This window comes from Plectrocnemia conspersa, unplaced genomic scaffold, assembly GCF_051122295.1.
Source record: "Plectrocnemia conspersa isolate PC_06_02 unplaced genomic scaffold, ASM5112229v1 ptg000013l, whole genome shotgun sequence".
NCBI lineage: Eukaryota > Metazoa > Arthropoda > Insecta > Trichoptera > Polycentropodidae > Plectrocnemia > Plectrocnemia conspersa.
The window spans coordinates 3,215,919-3,240,091 of record NW_028277177.1 but is presented as its reverse complement, the minus strand read 5'-3'; the positions used below and the strand labels follow the sequence as shown (position 1 = coordinate 3,240,091).

General features: G+C 31.3%; 2 protein-coding genes across 3 annotated transcripts; both read left to right on the top strand.

The window, feature by feature from the left end:
* The first annotated feature begins 354 nt into the window (after positions 1-354).
* On the top strand, positions 355-6,653 carry LOC148227025 (uncharacterized). Of its 2 annotated transcripts, none has more exons than XM_088202790.1 (4): positions 355-481; positions 652-758; positions 837-934; positions 4,866-6,653. In XM_088202790.1, exons 2-4 carry the CDS (start codon positions 659-661, stop codon positions 5,721-5,723), a joined length of 1,056 nt encoding a protein of 351 aa, XP_088058916.1. In that variant the 5' UTR covers positions 355-481; positions 652-658; the 3' UTR covers positions 5,724-6,653. The 2 variants fall into 2 exon arrangements, with proteins under 2 accessions (XP_088058916.1, XP_088058915.1); XM_088202789.1 differs by having other exon boundaries at positions 648-758.
* A 2,385-nt stretch (positions 6,654-9,038) lies between these two features.
* LOC148227024 (solute carrier family 23 member 2) lies at positions 9,039-21,298 on the top strand. Its single transcript, XM_088202754.1, has 12 exons — positions 9,039-9,201; positions 11,900-12,034; positions 12,102-12,222; positions 12,281-12,514; positions 15,188-15,323; positions 15,396-15,516; positions 16,215-16,356; positions 19,765-19,878; positions 19,945-20,084; positions 20,254-20,401; positions 20,766-20,987; positions 21,054-21,298. Exons 1-12 carry the CDS (start codon positions 9,169-9,171, stop codon positions 21,236-21,238), a joined length of 1,731 nt encoding a protein of 576 aa, XP_088058880.1. The 5' UTR covers positions 9,039-9,168; the 3' UTR covers positions 21,239-21,298.
* The last annotated feature ends 2,875 nt before the right edge of the window (positions 21,299-24,173 follow it).

Here is a 24,173-nt window from a genome sequence, read left to right as displayed (position 1 = left end):
CGAATTAACGTAAATACAAATTCGTATATACACTTCATAATTTTATAAGTCGTAATATTGTTATAAAAAGTCTATTATTGATCGCTAGATAACCAAGCGTTTTCTTTTGGCATAAAATTTAAACAAGGATTCCTCGAATTTGGCAAGAACAACTGCATGTCATTTAATGCAATATTATGAATCCTAATGAAGTGGCAATTAAATTTAAATTTAAAAAATAAAAAAACGACCACTGACTGGCCACTTTCATAGACGTTAGGGCCAAACGCACAACAAATACTTTTTTATTTGAAATTAAAAATAAATTATAAGTACAATAATTTGATTATGGTCGAAAATAAAGGTGTTGAGACCGCATCAGTTTACCGCTCGTCCGTCATGTCACCATGTTATTTGACAACCCGTCTTGTGATTTGACTTACGTGTTTTATACGCCGACATGAGACTTCTACAGACGTATTAGCGACGCAGTACTCGTTCGGTACACTGGTTTTATACTTTTGCGCAATCTTAGCCTTATTGTTGTTTTATTGAATTGTTTTTGTATGGAAAAACTTTTTCCTTTCACTGAATCGCTATTTTTATAATTTTGTGCCAAATATACGTATTCTATTCATATTTAGATAACAACTCTTGTATTCGCTTAGGTAGAAGTAAAATGGCGTCCAAATACCCAGAAGACGACTCCGACGATGCAGATAGTTGTAAGGTTAACTCTAAACAATCAAGTTTTTCGTCTTTAGAATTAATAAGCGATGGTAACTTATTATTGTTGTATAATCTAATAAACCTTGATGTATTTTTAATTACATTTGCTTTTTAATATTGTCATATAGATTTCGAAAACATGGTCGAATATGAAGCTCCGGAAGAAGATTATATGAATGACCTGAATGGTCCAGATTTACACTTGATATCGTCGATGGTAAAAAAAGTATGTATTCAATTACAATTCCTAGTGTTTTTGAGAAGTCATCCTTTTTCAAATAAATGGCTTTTCTTTTTTAGAACATATTAAATATTTTATGCGATTATTTTGGCTCATTTAGGCTCATTTCTCGATACTTTTAATGATCGTTATCTCGTGTTTATGATTATTAAGCTCAAATATCCAATTCAAATTTTTTATACTGGTGTAACAACAATCATGTTATTGTTTAGCTCCGCCTCCAATACATCCCTTAGTGTAACTGTAAATTTCAAGATGACTGTCTGATAATTACAAAGGATACTTGATCTAGACGTGTGTCTGGAAGCTTATGAACAAAAACTCTTCAATAGTATTGAAATGCCATAATCAGTGCATTTTTAAAACAAAAAAGATGCTGGAACTCACTTTTTATCAAGATTTTTACTAAAGAAAATTATATACGAATATCATTTAAATTTAGCACTATGTTTACGGGTACAAGTATATCAATTTGATGGTTGTCATTAAAAATAGGTATATAGTAACCAGATTTTCAAAAATAACAAGTTTTTGACAATAAAAATAGTGTTAATATATTTGCATTGAAACTTTGAATTTATTGATATTTTTTTTATTACATTAACACTTAGGCGGGTCTATTTACCGATTTCGTCCACTGGTGGTAGCTGGCGGGATAGGTAATAACTACCTTTTACGATTTCTGACGTTTAACAATGGGTCCAGTTGTTTCTACCCCGCAAACACTAAAGTGTTTTGTGATGATATCTATGAATGAAGGTTTGTACTACAAGAAAAAAAATATTTCAAGGCGAAAATATTTTTATTGTCGCCACAACTTCACATGTGGGGGACAATCAAAGAACTCTTTGCATCAACAAGCTAAAGTAATAAAACACAATCATAAATTACTTTTAAAGCGTGACAAAGCTTGGCATAACAAATTTAGCCCATGGAAGACCGAAATATAATTTACATATGATAATTCACATAGTTTATTTTATTTACATAATTAATTATTATCTATTTTTTAAACTAGAGATATAATAAAGTAGAATAAAGCAAATTTTATGATATTAATAATTATTTTATGCAACACAGATTGAAAACCATTGATAAAATAATTTTAACATATGAACCAATACAATGCAGAACATTTGATAAATTTTTGTTTTTTAATTCTGTTTAATTCAAAAATTATCATATATTTTTGTTATAAATCTGTGTTGCGTAAAGTTCTTGCGAAACAGCCCATTTTTACAGATCATGCGGGAAAAAAACGACCCCCCGGTTAAGTGTTAATATATAAAACACTAAATATATTTATGTATGTACATTACAATTACTTACATATTTATATACTTGATGTTTGATTATATTTGTCCATCGTATGATATTTATCGAAGTAATCTTTCATATGAACATATGATTTTAAATTACATTTTTAAACATCTTTGTTTTCCTTTACCAGTTTTTTAAACCTATTTGATAAGCCACGCCTAGTCCACACTATGACGATTTTTAGTCCTTCTATCAAAATACTATAATATTATTATTCATTCATATATATGTCACAACTTCTCCCTTGCGTATTTTTTATTGCTTGTGTACTAGTTAAATGTAATTTTTAGAAAAGTAAATTGGCCATTATACAGAGCAATCCAATTCGAGTTTCAATAATGGCAGCGCTGTAAATCAGACAGCTGTCAATAATCACGCATGTTCAAAGTATCAAATACCAGGACGTCGTTTTAACTTTTTCCATGGGGGAAGGGCGCGAAAGTTGGTTAGTCAGTGGTCGTTTTTTTAATATTATGATTTCATTCATATTCATAGTATTTCATTAAATGGCATGCATTTTTCTAGCCAAATTCAAGGGGGCGTCCCTGTTAGTGAGAATCGAATGAAGCATATCTAAACCGAAAACGGTGCCGTCGCTGTCGCAATGGGCGTTCACACTACGACTTATAATAATATTACAAATTTAATAAGGAACATATAAACCTAATTTTGCCCAATAGGAGAGCGCAAAAAACAATTATCGCTTCTCAGAAGTTAAAAATCCACATCAAAAGCAATAAAATCGTGCTGGCGCCATAGCAGTGGGAACGCCGACACGATTTTATTGCTTTTGACGTGAATTTTTTACTTCTGAGAAGGGATAATTGTTTTTGCACCCTCCTATTAACCAAAATTTGCTTTGAATACACTGACCAATATTCTTATATCAGAAGTTCATTTTAATATTGATAAGAATAGCTATCATATTTTTAAAACAGCGCCGACACGATTTTATTGCTTTTGCCGTGAATTTTTGACTTCTGAGAAGTGATAATTGTTTTTACGCCCCCTTATTAACCAGAATTCACTTTAATCTACACTTACATATATTAAGTTCATAGTAATATCGGTAAGAATAGCTATCATATCTTTAAAACATAGCTATGAAATCTTTAAATCATATCTTTAAACATTATTGAAGTGCAGATGCGAAATCTGTCTGTACTTCTTCTTCTGCTTATTTTCCCCCGAGAGTAATATTTTGGACTTGCATAATGAAAGTTTTAAAACTTCTAAATTAGTTTTAGAACTTTCATTACGTTAGGTTTGCTTTTGAACAGAAAATGGATGTTTCGCAACCGTCAAATAGTTTCATAGACATTTAAGAGCAGCATATAATTTCACTTGCGCCTATCAGCTAAATTATATTTTCGCTAGTAGAAATATATATCTTGGTGAAAATGTATTTAAACTTCACCAGTGAAAATATAACTTCACTAAAAAAAATACAACCATTTATACATCACATGTAAATAAATAATGATAAGTATGTATGTAAACATATTTATTACTATGTATGCCAGATAAATTATATTTTCACTTGTAAAAATATATATATATCTACCGGTGAAAATGTATTACGATATAATTTCATTGAAATGCCATATTTTCGGGATAGATTCAAGACTGTTTTTTTTTATATATTTTGTTTGAGGGATAACCCGATAATTTCTGGTTTAGAATCAGGTATGTTATTTCTAGAAGAGGGGGGGGGGGGGAAAGTTGGCCAGTTTGCGATTATTTTTTTAATATTTCGTTTTAATTAAAATTCATAGTATTTCATTAAATGACATGCATTTTTCTAGCAAAATTCAGAGGGGGGGAATCTCTCCCCCTCCCTGCAAACGCCGTCCTTGTTGAATATACGAATTTGTTTCGAATAATAAATTATATTTTTTTTGTATTAAATATTTCTAGTTATTATTTATGTAACTAGAAGTATTTAATAATAAATAAACGGAATAAAATATTCTAAATTGTGGTAGTAAATATTTTTTTAATACAAATAATACATCACTTAGAGCCGAACCGAAAACCACGTTAATTTTTCTGCAACCGAACTGATATATTTTTTTTTAATTGAACCGGAACGGAAAATATATTCTGATATAATTTCACTGAAATGACATACACCCAACTCTTTTTTTTCACAGTGGATATGTTCTACAAAAATCGTTCTAAAAAGTGATAGAATACATAACAAAATCGAAGATTGGTTCCCTAAATGATAAATATAAAAAATATAGTAATGATTTTAATTTCTATAAATTTGTTCAAAATATAAACAGGAGTAATGATAAGTATATCGAACGTATATCCGTATCGTGTGCTTTAGAGCTAATAGTAGGGACGTATACCCAAACTTGCCATCTCTTTCTCAATTATGAATAATGATGAGATGAATAGCTCTTGAACTGACTGTGTTAATGCAAATAGGGTATAGTTAATATTTAATTTCGAAAATACGGAAAATTCCGTTGCCTGCCAATAACGATAGTCCAGAAAAACATGGAATTTTTCATAACCCGACAAGTGTTAATAATACAATTTTTTTAATACCGTATAAAAAATTTTAAATTTGCCATTATTTTTTTAGGTTGGGTGCTGTTCTTATTTAAACGAAGATGTTGAAGCAGCATATGGAGCAAACGGATATTTATTTTCGGATCAACCTCAGCCTAGCACTAGCGGAATATCTACCAAAACTTCATTAAATCCGTGTTCGTCCGAGTTTTACCCCGAAAAGAGCAATAAATCTTCCAAAACTCCATTAAATCCGATCTCGCCTGAATTCAACCCCGAAAGGAGCGATAAAACGTTTTCCAAAATAGAAGAAACAGTCACTAAAGGTACCAAAAATAATTTTAAATCAAAAAAACGTCTTCGAAACAAAGGTGAAAGTGATGACTACGATAGCAAAATCTCAGAGAATCCGCGTAAAGAAATTAAAAACTGTGAATATGAATCTAGTAGTACAGATGTAAATAAAAAGATACGATGCGTCGCATTATTGAGCATCATGCAAAATGAAAAAAAAATAACGGGAGTATCTGAAATCTCTGAATCGGACAAATTATGTGACGGCGTGAAAAAAGCTTTTGCAAATATAACCGACGATGACTTTGAATCGTCTTTGAAGCGTATGGAATTGATGAACATCGACAATGATATTAAAGAGGGCTTGTCAGATCGCAATTTGACCACGCTCTCGAGCGACATTAACCCTATACAGAAAGTCTTATGCTGGCTAGAAGAACCGGGTAACTATGGGAAAAAAATTGGAGAAGAACCGAAACATATCCTGTCGACCGAGCCGTCGGTTTACGTGCCAAAGCAAGAGGTCCTAGATTTATACAATGAATTAAAGAAGAAAAAAGAGCTGAAGCACAAAGACGCGCAAGAAAATCAAATATCTTGGGGATGTGTTCAAGATAAAGTGAACAAAGCAAATTGATATATTTGTTTATTATTGTACATTGATCCCTGGTTATAAATGTAGATAATTCAACTTTCTGGAAATTTCGTTAGTCAGCGTAAAAATCATAAAATATCCTTTCACGTCCGGAACGATTATGTAATTCGATTTTTAATATTTAGTTAAAAATCTGGACTTTTATTGCTACAAACTCTTATCTTAGAATTACACTGTTACTTTTCACTTATCTTATTTACAAACCAAGGGATCGATTGAACGATATATTGTCAAGTTTTTGCTAAAGTTGTATCATTATCGAGCTGTTAAAATCAGTTTTTACTATTTTTATTCCGGACAGCCTTTCTTTAAGAAACGGCCTCCTTTTAAATTTTATATCATCAACAATTTTTACAGTTCTATTTTGATATAAGAACACTTCATCAACCACCGAAGATCTACCAATCAATCTTCTGTTGTTTCTTCGGTGGTTAAACGATATCCATTCTTGCGATGCGATATGCACACATGTTTTCCGATTTTGATAAAGATTAAAAATAACTCCCTTATGGAGACTAGAGCTTCTATTGGTCCTGATGCATCAGACATTGCCCTTTTATACTGATCTAGCAATTGACTTTCCATATCAACACAGGCTTGAGAATGTTATAAACATTTGTAATTTTGTCTAATAAAATAGTATCATCGGCTTTTATTGATTTATTAGACCGAAATAACATTTATTTAAAGATACTATTCGGATTTTTTCTTTCTAATACTACTAGTGTTAGTTACAAAGGTTTAACGTTATGTAAAAGGTTCAACCACCTTCGAAAGTATATCCATTTACTTGTATGTTTTAATAATCTTGATCCCGCCGAGTTGTGTGTTTTTCAATGCTGTAAATATTAATAATTTTGTATCATGAGAATGCGTATTTTTACATTGAAATAAATTTATATTTTAAATGTTTTATTTGTTTCTAATTTTCATTAAAAAATCCATATATTTATTTCACCGATATACTAAATGCTACAAAAAAGAGAAACAACCAACACGTAAAATATCTTTATCATACTGAAAATAAGTTTAAGAACTGCTGGTATTTCATGAACACTAATTAAATAAATTTATACACGGAAGTATTAAGTAATAAAACCTAAGGCTGTGTAGAATTTTACTGGCAAACAGACTTAATACTATTTGATGTACCAGTTATGGATTGACGACAGTGCTGTCCAATATTATTTATAAAACTATAATCGTTTTAAGAGTGTTATGGTAAGAATCATGAAATTAATCTTAATAATAAATTGCTGATTTTAAAATAATTTTACGGGATCACTCTTATAAACCTAATTAATTTGTGTCCCTTATAGTAGTGAGCGTCACGCTTCCACTTTTTATCCAAAACACACAGACGCTGGAACTAACACAACGATACGATAGGAGTTGACTACCAGTTACTGTGATATTACATATTTATTTTGTGCGAAATGGGCTGAAATATTTATTTTTATAGCTGGATGTGACATTGTGTGCGCCACTGCCGTTACCAGTACTTGGACCCTACAAGTCCAACCATCAAACTGTCTGGATTCGATACACTCACAATTTTTAATAGTGACTTTTTAAAAATTGTAAATGAACTACCAATCTTCTTATAAAAGTATTTTTGGAACGAAACCAAAGAAAACTGCCCAAAGGAGGTTTGTTTAACATTATGTAATTATAATTAGTCTGTATTATTTTTTTCTTATAAGCTAAAATTTGCTTTTTATTCATTTTAAGATATATAATAATTCTGCTTTTATAAAATATGAATTTACCAATATCAAACATGATGGAGTATTTCTTCCCAAATGCGTCAATTGTCATTGAATGTTCTCAAATAATTCGACGAAACCTTCATTATTTAAAAAACACCTGTTAGCATTTCATCTTGGATTGGCAAACGAAGACACCGAATTCTTTAAGCAACAGTTTAAAATATGTATATTATATATTATATGTATGTAATTTTTATCACCATATAAAAAAAATATTTTATTTATTTTGGAAATATTTTTAATTGCATTTTTTAAATAATATATTGTTTTTGATTGTTATCGACCTCTGTTAAACTCGCCAAGTATAATAACCGTTATTGCAGCGCAGATTGAAACAAAAACAACACACAATCATATTTTCGTGGAACTTATACGACTTTCTTCTTGTGACTCTTGACTCTATGTGTGTAAAAATTGGAAACTGTGGCGTACACTGCTTTAAGCCATCGATATAATATTATTGAGTACCATTTTTGTTAGAGCCTCGTATATTTCACAAAACATGGTTGTAGTTCCTGAAATACAACGGTTAAGTAATGATTTATTTTATATATTTTAGAATATTACTTCCGTCGATAGTAGGAAGAGCGAATTTCATCAATACCTTTCATGGAACACTAGACTAAGTAAGCAGCCACTTCACGTAAACCACTTGAAAACTACATGACGCAGACAAGGCTATGAGAACATTACGTATTTATACAAATTAAACAATACAGTTATTGAGATGATGAAAGAATAAGTATTTAAAAACATTTAGTCGTGCAGCGAAATGAAATTCTAAAAATATATTTCCCAAAGTTTGAAGCACAGTTTGTGTGGAAATATTATTAGATTTTAATTAAACTATGTTTTCGTATGTCTATGGATTCTCATACTAGCTTTTGTAATAATATAAATAATAGCTAACGTACAACACATTTTTATACATATTGTTCTCATTTAAACGCGTGAGAGGACTCGGACAAAACAATTATTTATGGTGGCCACCCCTAAGAATTTTGAATAATATTCTCTAAAAGACTTGTCTAAAAAAAAACTTCATGCATTAATTTTGAACAAAGTCACACAAAAAAGATATGCTTTATTCAAAATATTTTGGTGCGAGGATGGCTGACATTTGTGAAAGAGAGGGGAGGGTTAAATATTTGCCATATCTGTGATATTTATCGTTCACACTATAACGGACATAGAATGAAGATACTTGGTATTGATATGTTATGCAAAAAATATTCACTTTCCGGAAGTCGAGAATTAACGTCAAAAGCCTGAACCTTACAAAATACCACTTTGATTTTTTCCAAACTATAATCCAGTTTTTTAGTGTCGAATGTAATATGTTTAAGTAATTACGACTACGGTAATGTATTCTAATAAAGTGTACTTAGCAAAAAAAGTCTTGTTTAAGTAGTTATTTAAATGCATATTTACATATAGTTAAAACATAGCGTTTAACGTCACAATCCCAATGTAAACCGTCTTATTTGCTCGCGTTAAGACACTCAATTAGACTCAATTTACGAATCGCTCCGAGACATGTCACATTGATCGATATCTCATAACTGAAACGAGCGTTGACAAAAGTCTTATTTTGTCTGGCGACAAAACCAGTCGTTGTGCCATAGTTTAAGAATGGTTAGATCACACTTCTAATTAATATGGATAATCAAAGCTTTGAAATGGCAGAAAACGTAAGTATTGACTATAGATTATAAATTAGTGTATAAGAAAATTGAAGAAAACTACTTACAAAATAAAAATCCATCATTTAGATAAGAATATTATTTGTTTTTGGAATATATTTATTTGATTTGAATTCAAATTCATAAAAATTCATTTAACATAAAAATATATTATTTTGTTTAATTACCTTACATATTTGTTAGTAATCACCTATTTATCCTTGAAGTATAAATGGTTATCGTAATAATTAATTATGCAAACTGTCGGTAGTAAGTATATTAAATTATATTGCAATAACGATAATCACACGTGTATTAGCTTGTTTTATTGTGCTTTGTTTGATAATGATTGACTTTATTAAAATAAATTCATATTTTTTTTTATGCTTATATTTGCCTATTTGATCAGTATAATGCTATACATTGCTATATATTATATCTGCGTTATACATTTCAACCACCTAAACATGATTTTGACAATGTTCAAATGATTCTAATTTATTATTTACTTTACTTTTGTTAAATATCTATCATCTTAACTTAGAATGTTAATGATTATCAACCTCGTTGAAAAATAGAGTTACAAGAATAATTCAGATTGTAAAGGTTATTTTTTAACTATTGCATCACAGACAATTCACAGTTATAACAATCCATCGTACAACGAAAAAACTCAAATAAATACACAATTAAAACATAATATGCATAATAACCTATATAATATGTTCAATAATATATAAACCTTAAATAGCACATGCCTGCTATGTAAAAGATCTTGAATGTAAATAGTGATTTATATAGTTTTTCATGTGCTGGTTGTTGAAAAATCGACTACGCACAGTTTATTCACTAATCATAATTTATAATTTTGCCATTTAGTAGAATAAAAAGTATAGTGAAACGGTTTTTATGTACAACACATAACAATTAACACTTCTAAAGAGAGTATTAATCAGATTCAGAAGTATTTGCCCCCAAAATAGTTGATACTAGCATAATTACAACAATAAAACTAGTGTAAACCAATTCAATAGCCTGTTGGCGCATCTGTTTTCCTATCCCCAACATATTTCCTTTCCATCTCAGTGTCTCTTCGGTCCGTTCATCCATCTATAATGTGTATATAGTCTCTTTTCAATACACATGTCAGTGTCAGAGTGTTTGTGTTTGTTTTTTTAAACGACCATGGCTTCCCAAGGATGTGTTTCTACTATATTTGTGCCAATTATACTGTAAAAATACAGCAAATAAACATTTCAGAGTTTGTGGAAAAAGTGTACTTTGTTTATTTTGGCATGTTGGGGATCAGGAAAAGAGTTTAGTCCCCCATAAAGTTTATTCGATTTGCGTGAAAGGATTGAGGCAGTGGTTTCATGACAAAAGGCCATCATTTTGCTTTGATATACGAGGGTAAGTCAATAACTTCTTACAAAACAATAGAAGAACACATCATTTTGGGTTGATTCATTTTTATTTCTTAACATAGTCTCCTTTTAGCTCGATAAACTTCGCCCAGCGCTTTTCCAACTTTGTCAAGCCATCCAAAAAGTAAGATCCCAGAAGGAACTGAAAATAGGCTTCTGTTTCGGCGATGACCTCCTCGTTAAACGTGAATCTTTTTCCGGCGAGCTATTTCTTCATGTTTGGACACAGAAAAAAACGCTGGGGGATAAATCTGGTGAATACGGTGGATGCGAAATGTAATTCATGCATTTTCACCTTTAAAACTGCACAAATGTATACCCGTGCATTGTCTTGATAAAAGAGTTCTTTCATCTTAACCAAACGTGGGCGAATATTCTGATTTTTGTTCTTAGACCGGTCCAATAACAATGTATAACACTCTCCATATATCATTCGTCCTTATTCCAGGTAGACAATGGGAATGATTCAATGTGCTTCCCAAAAAACAGTGCCGGCCGATTTCAATGTCTTTGCTTTCTTCGGAGCCGGATCATTTCCAGAAACCGGCACCCATCTTGCCGATATCCTTTGCATACCCAATTTAAACCACTGATCCATATGATATGCATATAGCTTTAACAAGTTCGCGCACATTGACTCGTCGATCATTTCTTGCGTAGTCACCGCAAGTGGACGTCCCAAACGATGTTCATCACTTGTGGATGTACGACCACGCTTAAACTCATTCACCCAATTGTGAACAGTTTTAAACGCCAGTATAGATGTGCCATGAACTTCGTCCAACTTGGCTTTAATTTCTTATAATAGGCTACAAACTGTATACGAGCAACTAAGGTCCTACAATTTTTTAATAATAACCGATGAAAAACCTTTAAGAAGACTCTCTCAAAATCAGTTTATACGACGTCTTAATTAACGTCTATGAATGAACGCAATAGAAGTGCATATCGGAGCGCCGGCGCACATAGCGGGGGTGCGCGTTACATGATAAATGGCAATCTTTGATTAATTAACAGTAATTTAGCTACTTTTTCAGTTTGTTTTAATTTTATTATAAATTATTATTATATAATAAATAAGATTATCAATAAATTAATTTGTATGGTTTAGTGTTCCGTAGAACGCGATAATTTTAACGTAATTTTTCTACGCCCAGTGGTGTCAAATCGTTGGTTTAGGTTCCTCTAATTATTATTTATGATAATATTATATAAACATAATATTTTAAAATAAACCTGCATGCTTGGTAATATAATCATCTCAAATCGAAATGCAATTCTAGGGCATCGACGTAGAAACAAATCAAACGACAACCAATCATCAACCAACGGCAAAAGCTGCTAATAATAGATCAGATATAACATACGGAATAGACGACGCACCTCCGTGGTATCTCTGTATCTTTATGGCCCTACAGGTAAGTTAACACCTTTATCTTTCCACACGAATAAAAATAACCATAATAACCACGTATTTTTTAATAGCATTATTTAACTATGATTGGGGCTATAGTAGCGATTCCTTTCATCCTGTGTCCTGCACTCTGCATGTCAGAGAATAATCCTTCTCGCGGATACATAATTTCGACAATGATCTTTGTTACAGGTAATTATTGTGATTTCGATACTAAAAGCATATATTTATTACTTATTTTATCTTTCAGGTATAGTTACATTGTTTCAAACGACGTTCGGATGTCGACTTCCGATAGTACAAGGGGGTACTATATCTTTTTTAGTACCCACTCTGGCTATTCTTAATCTCCCTCAATGGAGATGTCCTGGAGATCAAGATTTAAGTTTAATGACAGAAGAACAAAGAGAGCAAGTGTGGATGACTAGAATGTGCGAGTTGTCTGGCGCAATCGCAGTATCAGCGCTCTTTCAAGTTTTTATTGGTAATAACATATAATTAATTTTAGACTACAACATAAAATGATAAAATAATATTACTTCCTCGTTGATCAATAGCATGGATTGATATCTACATATTTTTCCGTCACCAATATTTTTCCTTTTAGGTTATAATATTAAAAGATAAGCATAATTATTTAATCTTATCAACTACAAATCTCAAATTTTTACATGATCTAACGAGTATCTAGATAATCGACAATTTTCTGCTTATGATTTTCAATATTCAAAAGAATATTTAACGTACTCTGAAACGCCGCAAAGATCAAATCTTAATCCATTATTGCTTCTGCTGCTAGTAAATGGCTTAACCACATAGCAGTTGTTCACTATATTTTTTTATTATTCACTGAATATTTTAAGTGTTATCGATAAGATTAAACAAATATTGACTTCTCTTATTACTTAATCATTCTCATGCCATAAAAGATAGCTTGTGCTCTCATTCATACTTTCTAATCTATTTATCTACAGATTTTTTTTGCCAGTTTTTTTCTGTAGTACCGCGATGACTTAACCACACAACTCAATACTTTGTCAGTTTATATTTCTTTTTTTTAGAATTTTTTGGTATATCATGAGCTTACTAGATATCAGTTTTTGCTTTAACTTACACCAAATCTAGACCTTATGGATGTTATTTTTCTTTTGGCGTGGATTTTTAACTTCTGAGAAAGGAAAATTGTTTTTTGCGCTCTCCTATCGGTCAAAATTCGGCTTAGTCATTCCATTCTCAGTTACTGTGAGTCATAATATTGCTATAAAAGTTTTAACCCTCTATGTGCTAGGTGCGGACAAATCCGAATCACCGTGTACGGCTCTTAAGTGCGAAATTCATATTTATTCTTTTGTTGAGGTGCTGAATTAATATTCTAAGTATAACTATATAAAAAGTCACGCAATTAGCAAATTATATAGTAATTTTATCCTGAATGTGAATATAGATGTATATACATATAAAAAAATCATAATTAAATTGTCGGGTTCAATAACCTCATTTTATTTTATTAAAAATAAATTCGCATAGCAACGAATAAATTATTATAGAAACATGCTACAAATTTTTAAAATTGTATGTAATTAATTATTTACATTAATGTGTTATGCCTGAACTACACTCTCTGGAAGTTGGCCAAGGTGATCGATCATAATGGGTTACTTCGGTCGAGTTCAGTTCTGCCCGCTCTAAAATCTCTCAGAAGTTGTCCGAGGTTACCGAGAACGGGAGGTAAAGTGGGGGTAATTCAGTCGACTTGGCCAGTTTCAAGCGCTTCCGAACATTGTCAAAGGGATCGAAGTCGGAGCTGCTCTTTCGAGCGCGAGCTGTGAGATACTTCCCCTTTCGCTCTCTCACGTGTTAAGTGACGAGAGTGAGAGAGATAATGATATGGTGTTTCGCAAATGGAGATAGAACGAGTAACTCGGTTCAATTTCAGTATGCGCGTAGGCGTCCTATGGTTAACACGCATGTCGAGCACTGCATCGTGGTCATGTGGTCAAGTTATAATACCACATGCTTATCGGGGACTTCAACAGACTCTTACTGACATCTTTGAATATTTTAGGGCAGCAAATTGGATTATTTATATTTTTGATAGTATATTATTCTAACAGATATCGTTATTATATTTTTTTTCATATAAAATTAAATAATTAAAAAATAATTAGTGGTACTTGATTTTGTTAAAAAAAATCTTTTCCAATATCCTTATGTATTTTTCTAGATCGGTTTATATAAATGTCACACCATAACGAATTCTTATTTAGAATCGATGGTGACAAATTCTAGGATAGTCACAGGTGTAGTGTTCGTATTCTAAAGTATCATTTCTATGCCTTTTGGCATTTTGCAAAAGCCGACAAAGATTTTTGCGTAAATTGAATATTTACGACCGATAAGTCTTCACTGATATTGTATTGGTGAGTGCCCACACAAACTTTTATAGTTATCAGTAGCGTATTTTTAATAAAATGACAATTTAAAAATTGCGATTATTTGGCACATTTTTCGATCGCGCGCAAATATGCCGACTATATGTGACAGTAGCCACCGTCCGGACGGCATATGAAATTTGCGACAGTGTGGTCGCTTACTCGAACTCGTAGCTCTCGGCTGACTTCAGTTGTAACTTCGGCTCGGACAACTTCCAGAGAGTGTAGTGCAGACATTATCATTATTCACACGTGTCATTGTAATGCTTTTTTAATAAATATATATAGAGTAAATATTGAAAAAAGTAGGAGAAAAACACATCCTTGTCTGACACCTCTCTGTAATATAATATTTTCAGTTTAATCTCTCTCAACGCTTATTTCTGCTAATTGATTATAATACAGATCATGTTTTAATGGTCACAAAAATAATAACAAATGACAATCACTAGCGAGATAAGATATATGGTTTTTGACGCGTGTTTCGAATGGTAAAAATGAACTGTATATGTATTCATAAACGGCTAAAAAAATTGTGACAGGGAAGTCTGTCGCAAAATCTAAATCAGACGATTTTGTTTGTAAAGCACCTTTGTTTAGTCGTCGCTTTCTACCGGGCAGATATAAAAGAACCATTCAGTTATCTATTTAAATATACTGTAGCACATATTTTATGTGCTTGTATATTGTGTGTGTTATGTTCAAAATATATTATTAAATTTTAGGCGCCACTGGCTTAATTGGAAAGTTCCTCAAATTTGTATCACCGCTCACGATTGCTCCGACTGTAGCATTAGTCGGATTAACATTATTCAAGAATGCTGCTGATGCAGCATCCAAACATTGGGGAGTCGCCGCTGGGTAATATATTATATAATAGGAAAAACATAATATAAATATAAATCAAAACTTTATTTAAAAAAAATCTTCTAGGACTATCATCTTACTAACGCTATTTTCGCAGTGCATGGGTAACGTTAATATACCAGTTTTTACATACAAAAGAGGCGAAGGTTGTGTCTTATCAAAATTTCCGCTGTTCAAACTTTTCCCTGTAAGTATTTAGTTAATAAATCACTTTTTACTATTTTATCCGAAACACGCCACATCTTAAATGCCTCCCGGAGATATTTGTCTAAAAACTTTGTTCTAAGACGTAATTAAAGGAAAGTTTAAAACTTCCGCACAAAGTTTAATATCTTAGAGATTCTTCTAATTTCGTATTTTATCGTTGAAACTTTTTATCGTCGTATCAGCATTGAAGAAAGATTATTAGTACCTCCTTTAAGATCTTTTAATTAATTTTTAAAGTGATGTAAAATTACAATAAAAGTTCAAAGATATTTGCAATACTATTGTATAAAAACAAATTTGTTAAGCTAGAACATCGTAAAGAACTTCTTAATAACATAATACTAAACAGAATATAACCCTTCGTTTATGGATTACAAGTATATATATTAATCTATGCTATCAAGACATCCTACATATTTAATATAACTCTATTCACACCTAGTTGCTAGTGGTAATATATGGCAGAAAAACAATTGGATTACTTCAACTGAAACACTCGTAACCCCTAATCCAAGATTAACGCTCAAGGGTTGCTTTATGTATCTGACGTGATGTATCCGGAATTATTCATCACAAGTTTCCGTATACTAGTTAATATGTAATACATGTACACTGATATTGTATATGAAAATCAATCAATCTACATGGTTACCATAATTGTTTGTTTGTTTGTTTCAGGTGCTGTTGACTATATTATTAATGTGGGGCTTATGTCTTGTGCTAACGATTACCGACCATTTACCAAAAGGTCATCCTGCTCGCACTGATATCAAAATAGCAATCCTCAACGATGCCCCATGGTTTCATTTGCCATATCCAGGTATGTATATTTTTTATTTTTTCAATAAAAAAATGTATCGTTAATTAAACTGATAAAAATCAGATTGTACATTTCCGCAGACATTAATTATCATATATATATATGGGTTGCCAAAGCGTCAATCGCTATCGACCTGTCGACAGCAAAACTATTTGTGATCGCCCGAATTTTAATCCGTTATACATCATATCCAATATTAAAACATTTGTCTAAACAACATAATGATTGGAATAAGATAAAAATATATTTTAGATTGCTCTATCACATATACTAGAATAATATGAAATTAAGCAACATCACAACAACAGGAAGTAAAAGTCTGGTCATCCCTGATGTATATAAATTGCATTGTAAATACAGCTGTCCCCAATTGTCTTATATAAATATCGTGATAAATTCTTTGATTTAAATTGAAAAGCAGTTGCTTTCTTCATCGTCTAAGTTCTCCTGACCTGATAATGGTAGCTCCGCTTGGTACGAGCTTAGCTTAGCACCTTGAGATAAGTGAGATGCATAACTTTTTATACTCTTGACTAGGCATTCTGATTTCTCGATGATTTTTATTTCTCGAGAAATGAAAATTTTTGACTTTACTTCTTAAATTTTTCTCGAAAATTCTCGAGAATTTTTTTCGATTTAAATATGTTGAACTCTTTCTCCATTAATCTGTAAGCTTCATAAGATTCCCATGTCGTCTGGACGAAGTACTGTTACACGAAATAGCATGTTTTATTACACCCCTCCCACTTCTATTTCTAGGGGATCAGCATCAGTTCTGGATTGTTAAATGAATAAATTTGATTAACCTACAATACAACTAACTTTATTCCATAATTTTGCTAATTATGTATCTGATTTTTTTTAATTTTGGGCAGAATTTCAAAGATTTTTTAAATAAATATAATTATTATAGACATTATTAAATGTGTTCCTACTATTGTTGTTTCCAAAAGCAATAAAATATTTTTATTTATTATAAGAAAAGAGCATTATTATATAATACAAATAAAATGGTGAATATTTTTTTAGAAGCGCAGGGTAACACCCCCCACGGTGTATGGCTGAGAGGCAAATAGTAGTGGATTCTAATTAGAATGTAACGGTAAACCGTCGAACTCAATAGGGAATATTATGATGCAATCTGTAAGATGTTACTTTTCTTACACTACTTTCTGTAAGGTTAAAAGAAAATTATTTTTTTTAATTGTTGCGCCAATGATAAATTTTTAATTTCATCAATGGATTCTAATGATTTAATGGAATCGCGAGCGTCCTTAGAATTCGTCAAATCATTAAATAATCTGCGAATAATTTCTTTCTTCATTTTATATATTTCTTCTTTTGAAGAATAACTAAAAAAGTCATTCTTTTTTTGACTGGTGAAAGATTCTGGATTTTACAAATGTTTAATTAATGACATCAATGTCTGGTTTCTTCGATTATATAATTTCTCTTTTTTTGCCCGTTGAAATTTCGAGCTTAGCTCAGAATTGATATTTTCTAATTGTTCATTTTCGTCTATCGATAATAATCGTGAGACAATTGTCAATAACAGCTGTGCCTACTTTACAAAAACAATATAAATTTTTTTTTGGATCATCAAAAATAATAGCCCTTAATCGTTTTGCATTCTGCAGATTCTCATGCGTAATTTATTTTATCGAAACAGGTTCTTAGATCACCAAAGCAAAGATAAAGCCGCCGGCAGGTTAGAGTAGAAAAAAATACCAAAAAAATTGTTGTTCATTCAAATAATTTCGATCTGCCGAAAAGTATGCATATTTTCAAACATCTGTCACGAACACCTTCGGAATGGTTTCTTATCTGAGTATCTTATTTTATTACTTAATAAAAAATCAAGTATTAAAAATTTGTAGACAATTTTTTGTCATTCCCGGACCATTTTAAAACCTTCCAAAAAGTATGCACATTAGTGTTATTAAATGATTCAAAATATGAGATGGAGCTAAATACTAACGCGAATGGCTATCAATTAGCCTTTGCTTCCATTCGTCCAAGCTTTAATCACTCATCACTAAAGACACAAATATTCGAGTACGACATATATTGACCTGTTTTTTTAACTATCCGTTATACAAATATTCGTTTAAATTCATAATGAAATATAATATTTAAAAAAAATATTTTCTAGTTGAATATTGCTACTCTAATAATAATATGTATTTTCAACAACGCAGGTAGTCATCACCTCTTCTCCTGATATACCGACTGTGCCCTATTTTTACTTTGCAAAATGTATCTTCTTATTTTAATTTTATTTAAAAGACAAAATAATCGACAAACAAAACAATAATGAAATAACACTGTAATTGCCAAAATTCTATAAATGACTCATATTACTGGGTTAATATTATATAGCCGTGGAGTTTGTAAATCAATACTAATATTGTTTTATTTTTAGTATATATATATATTAAGATAATATTTTTTAAGCATACTGAGTTGAAGTTTCGGCAACACATTATTGACAATAAAGTCCATAATAATACTAACTAAATGAGTATTTTCGGCAGCAGGAATAATTAAAACGAAGCTTCGTTTAAAATTAAAATATTTTAATATAATTATCATTTACTAACCAAGCAAATATTTAGATATTCTACTTATCATTTATCGATCATCAATCATTCGATGGACTCGGTAATTCGATTCAGCTGTCAGACAAGATGCCAGAGACCAGAGCCATTTTTTTTATCAAAACTGCAATGATCTATAATATTTTAGGTATTTATAACGGTATAAATGATACATTTACGTGTCAATTAAATACTGTACCTAACAGCTCTTTTGACGTTTAAATAATTGCAACAATCACAGAAAAAAAATTGAGAGCAATGCATGTTGGTGGAATGTGGATAGCAGATATAAAATTTCGTGTGTCCAGTGATAGCGTTGCCAAATCTCCAGCTGTTTAAACTTTGCCCGGTACGTAAAAGGGCATTCTTAAAAGGAATGTATTAGAAAATAAAAATCTGTTTCCGCTACAAAGTGTCACATTGGACTAAAGTAATGTTTCTTCTCGATAATTTCTAGAAAAAAATGTCAAATCGAGAATTCTCATTTCTCGTGAAATTTTATAAAGCATTTTTTAATATATAAAATTTAATTTGTACGAATATTTTTAAAACGTTGACAACCATTGCCTTCATTTTAAACAAAAAATATATTTATGCCATGTTCTGTCTTAAAAGTTTACCGATCTCTGCTAGCTTAGAACCTAATCTATTGCCTCGTCTTCTCACTTGATGAAATAAGCTCGTAAAGACATCACAGGAAATACGTACTTTCGCACACACATTAAAAACATATCAAGATTATTTTATTGAATTCCTGTGAAACGAAAACATATTTTTACCAATTATTATAATATAATATATTTTAAAACAGGTCAATGGGGTATGCCTACCGTGAGTCTCGCTGGAGTTTTGGGTATGTTAGCAGGAGTACTCGCTTGTACTGTGGAATCCATTAGTTACTATCCAACCACAGCTAGAATGTGCGGTAAGCACCCATCAATAAACTATTTTCAAATATAGCCTTAATCTTAAACCCGTTCAATATTTTCAGACGCTCCGCCTCCTCCCTTGCACGCGATAAACAGAGGGATAGCCATAGAAGGCTTGGGAACCGTTTTAGCCGGTTTATGGGGATCAGGGAACGGAACGAACACATTCGGGGAAAACGTCGGAGCTATCGGCGTCACAAAGGTACGAAAATTCAATATCGCTCATCCACGTTTACTATCTCGGGAAGAGTATCAAGTTACAGCGTTTGAAACTCGATAAGAAAACAGAGGTCCATTAGTTGGAGTGGTGCCCGACTAATGCAGCGCTGTATTTTTTATATGATTTTAAAGTGAACTTATCGTAAAACTAGGTCGGATCGAGGCGCGTCATACAGTGGGCTGCTGTGCTGATGATCATCCAAGGGCTAGTCAGCAAGTTTGGTGCGATTTTCATTATCATACCAGAACCTATAGTCGGTGGACTCTTCTGCGTCATGTTTGGAATGATCACTGCCTTTGGTAATTAAACTGCGTCCATTGTTACTAACACCTTAACATGTAACACAGCTCTCTTAGACCCCACTTGCCCCTCCTCCAAATGACTTTTTTGGCCATAACACATTTAAAAACAATCTTAATTAGCAAACTGTGGGAAAATATTTGAATATGTTTCAAAATTTCAATATTTTCATATGGAACGTCAACGGTTTATCGCAACTCACACAAGAAATATTTTTTTAACAAGACTAAAAAATTTTCATATTCCAAATTCGAAGCATATTATTTCATATATTTTTTTGAACACTAATTAAAATACTCCAATTAGTAGAGTTAGTGAAAGTAGAACGATCTTGTTTATAATTTAAATTATATTTCATTTCAGGCTTATCTGCTCTACAGTATGTCAATCTAAATAACGCCCGGAATCTGTACATAATCGGTTTTTCAATATTCTTTCCTCTGGTGTTGAGCAAATGGATGGAAGCAAATCCTGGCGTGATACAAACTGGCGTGGAAATCTTAGATGCTGTTCTTGGCGTTTTACTCTCCACTTCCATTCTAGTCGGAGGAGTGGTTGGTTGTTTTTTGGATAATCTTATCCCAGGTAGAACTTTATAAATGTATTTTTATTGTACTAATGTATTTTCTTAATATTTATTTTTGTTTCAAGGCTCGGATGAAGATCGTGGTATAATTGCTTGGAGTAAAGAAATGTCTCTTGGAACTGAAGATAGTACAACAGAAGATAAACCAAGCACATACGATTTTCCTTGTGGCATGAAATTTGTACGAAAAATAAAATGGTTTTCACATCTACCGTTTATGCCAACGTATCATCCGAGAAAAAACCAATAAAATCAAATAAAAATGAATAATACAGTTTGCATCATTATTATTAAAAGTTTTGAAACAATATTAGTAAAATTTCGTAATATCCTGTAACATACCGAAATCTATCTAATTCTTTGGGCAAGCACAAGTAAGAACTTTTTATGGTCCTGTTATGTTCTATATTATTTATACGTGAATTTTAAATAGATATAAAAATATTTTTATATGTATGATATTTCATATTATTTTAGAATATTACTATACCACCAGATAAAAGTATAAATGTTTTACTTCTCCTTAATCTTACTATTTATGATAATAATTTGTTTTGGAGATAAGCAAATATGCTTACTGTAAAAAAATGAGCGAAACGAAACACAGGATGAGGCTTTACGTTAGGGTGTGTTTTGGTAACACGTAAGCAAATTTGTGTGGATGCTATACGCTACAACTAATTTTCATGCAAGAATTAATCCCTAAGAGCTAGAATATTCTGGAGAAATGCTTTTCAAAGGTATTACAAGAAAGAGAGTTGTTATTTATAAATATGGACCTTTATCAATGCTGACGTATGTTTACTTGACACATTTAATAAAAAAATCCTACATAATCTACGGTTCAATAAAATAAGCAACGAATTGATAAATCACCAAAAATCTTTTCAGAAACTTCCAGAGAGAGTATTTATAGGGAGAAAATAAATCTCATCTAGAAGCTATTTATAAATAAAATATACGAATAACAAATGTAATATTCAGTAACGCTATATATTTATATTTGTTTAATAGAATTAACTAAGTTTTACATAATATTAAGGAAATGCTATCACAGCTTTTCAAAATACATGAACCAGCTAAAAAAAAAGACTTAGCAATAGTAGCAAATTAAAAATAAAATAAAAAATAAACAGCTTGAACGAATAAAGAAAATATTTATTTAAACCAACTACGCCGTGTAGTCAAACTGTATCTCTAATGTACGCTTTAATGAATAAGCAAAATAAATATAGATATTGCTTCATAAACATATCTATCGTGGTGGCTCCACGGTCTTTTTACGCACTGCGCGTTTTAATGTGTGCAATACATTGTTTAGAGGTGATGACGGTTATAGAAATTTTGGCCACAGTAAATAATGTTTATGAAAGTATAGTAGAAAGTTTGTGCTATTGAATATTTGCATCTAGAAAATATATAACATGCCTCTGTTAAAATGACAATTTAACAGTAAAGTATGTATGGGCCCCTACAGCTTTGTGCAACTTAATTATTTAAAACAAGTCCCCCCCCTCCCCCAAAAATGCATGTTATTTAATGAAATACTTTTATAAAACCGTAATATTAAAAAAACGACCATTGACTAGCAAATTTTTGCCCCCCCCCTCCTTCTCCCTAGAAAGAGCTGTTAAAATATTTGTTCCTTGTAATGTTCATCATTATTTTTGATTAATATTGCTGTGTCTTGCGCTATAATTGAATAAGCCGCCAAGGCGTCTATTATGTGTTGTTTAAGAAAAAAAATATTTCTTCCGTGTGTTGCGATAAACCGTTGACGTTCCATATGAAAAAAATATTAATAAGACAGTCACACAATTTTTTTAAATATATTCAAAACTTTTTTTACAGTTTTGCTATTAAGATCGTTTTTAAAACTAATCCACGTGAAGCAATTAATTTGTTACGCTCAGCAGGGCCGGTCCTGGGTATCTGGCCGCCCGTGTGCAAGCCAACTTTTTGCCGCCTTCTTTTTTCATTCAAAAATATTAACTCATATTTGATGTAGGATAGGATGAAAAAATATTTATTTTTGTAACCTGACAGGTGTAAGCCCAATGCGTTACAATCTGTACCAACTGAGTAAGTCAATCAGATGTAATTTATAATTAATAGATTTCACTGCAGTTTTATAATAGCTCATTTTTTATAAATCAAAATTCGAGTGCCGTTGCGGAACTCGATCCTGCAACCTCAGAGTTAATAGTCTGAGATTTACGGATTACGCTATTCCGTCCTTAATATTTATATTGACATAATAATTTTAAAATGTATTGTTTGTACAAATAGTTAAATAATACGTTTATTTATTAAATATTATTAATAAATATGAATAAACATAATTCTTTTATCTTTTTTAAATACTATACAATTAAACAAAAAATAATAATATAACTATGTTTTTAAAAACCATCTTCTGGCTTTTAGAGACACGAATTTGTCAATTAGTTCTGATAAGTCTATACTTTCTGATAAATGATGTTCAATGGATATTTGTGCTATAATACTTTGGTTTATCTGAGACATCGTAGATCGGTGATATTTTTTAATTAACATGAGTTTTGAAATACTTCTTTCACCATAGCAACGGAAACTATCAGTGTTAAAAAAATTATAACGGCAGTGGTAAAATTTGTGAAACGTGCTATTAAATCTACTTCTATGATTTTTGTAAAGGATTTTTCGATGAAGAGGAATCGAAAAAAAATTCCCGGTAAGACAGTATTTTATTAAATAGCTGGATCCCATCTAGATCTCTTTTTGACATGTTCGTTTTGTCTGACTATACTTTTACGTCTAGCTCTATACAATATTTATTTAAGGTAGCATTATCCACTTTTTTTTAAATTATACAGAAAACTAAATAAAGATTCACTTTCATTTGCTAATACAAACTAAAAATACTAAAATTATAAAATAAAATTTAGCTTATAGACGCTGGTGAAATTGTCTACAATATCAATTTGGCAGTTGCGAAACGTACATTTGCTATTCAAACCCAAACCTAACCTACAAGAAATAATCAAACCCAACTTGACAAAATGAAAGTTCTAAAACTGTTATTAAGTCAAGTACAAAATATGAACTAAAGCAACTCAACTCTCAGGGGGGAAAAATCTGGAAAAGAGAAGTCTGCATCTTGCATATTGCTCCATAGTTTGTCTCCACTTTATGACTAGGACTTC

Excerpts from the sequence above, each read along its gene's own strand:
- LOC148227024 (XM_088202754.1), top strand. The coding sequence starts at position 9,169 with ATGGATAATCAAAGCTTTGAAATGGCAGAAAAC. Across the intron at positions 12,515-15,187 it reads GCTCTTTCAAGTTTTTATTG|GCGCCACTGGCTTAATTGGA; the intron begins GTAATAACATAT and ends ATTAAATTTTAG. Across the intron at positions 15,517-16,214 it reads CGCTGTTCAAACTTTTCCCT|GTGCTGTTGACTATATTATT; the intron begins GTAAGTATTTAG and ends TGTTTGTTTCAG.
- LOC148227025 (XM_088202790.1), top strand. The coding sequence starts at position 659 with ATGGCGTCCAAATACCCAGAAGACGACTCCGACGATGCAGATAGTTGT. Across the intron at positions 759-836 it reads TTTAGAATTAATAAGCGATG|ATTTCGAAAACATGGTCGAA; the intron begins GTAACTTATTAT and ends ATTGTCATATAG. Across the intron at positions 935-4,865 it reads TATCGTCGATGGTAAAAAAA|GTTGGGTGCTGTTCTTATTT; the intron begins GTATGTATTCAA and ends TTATTTTTTTAG.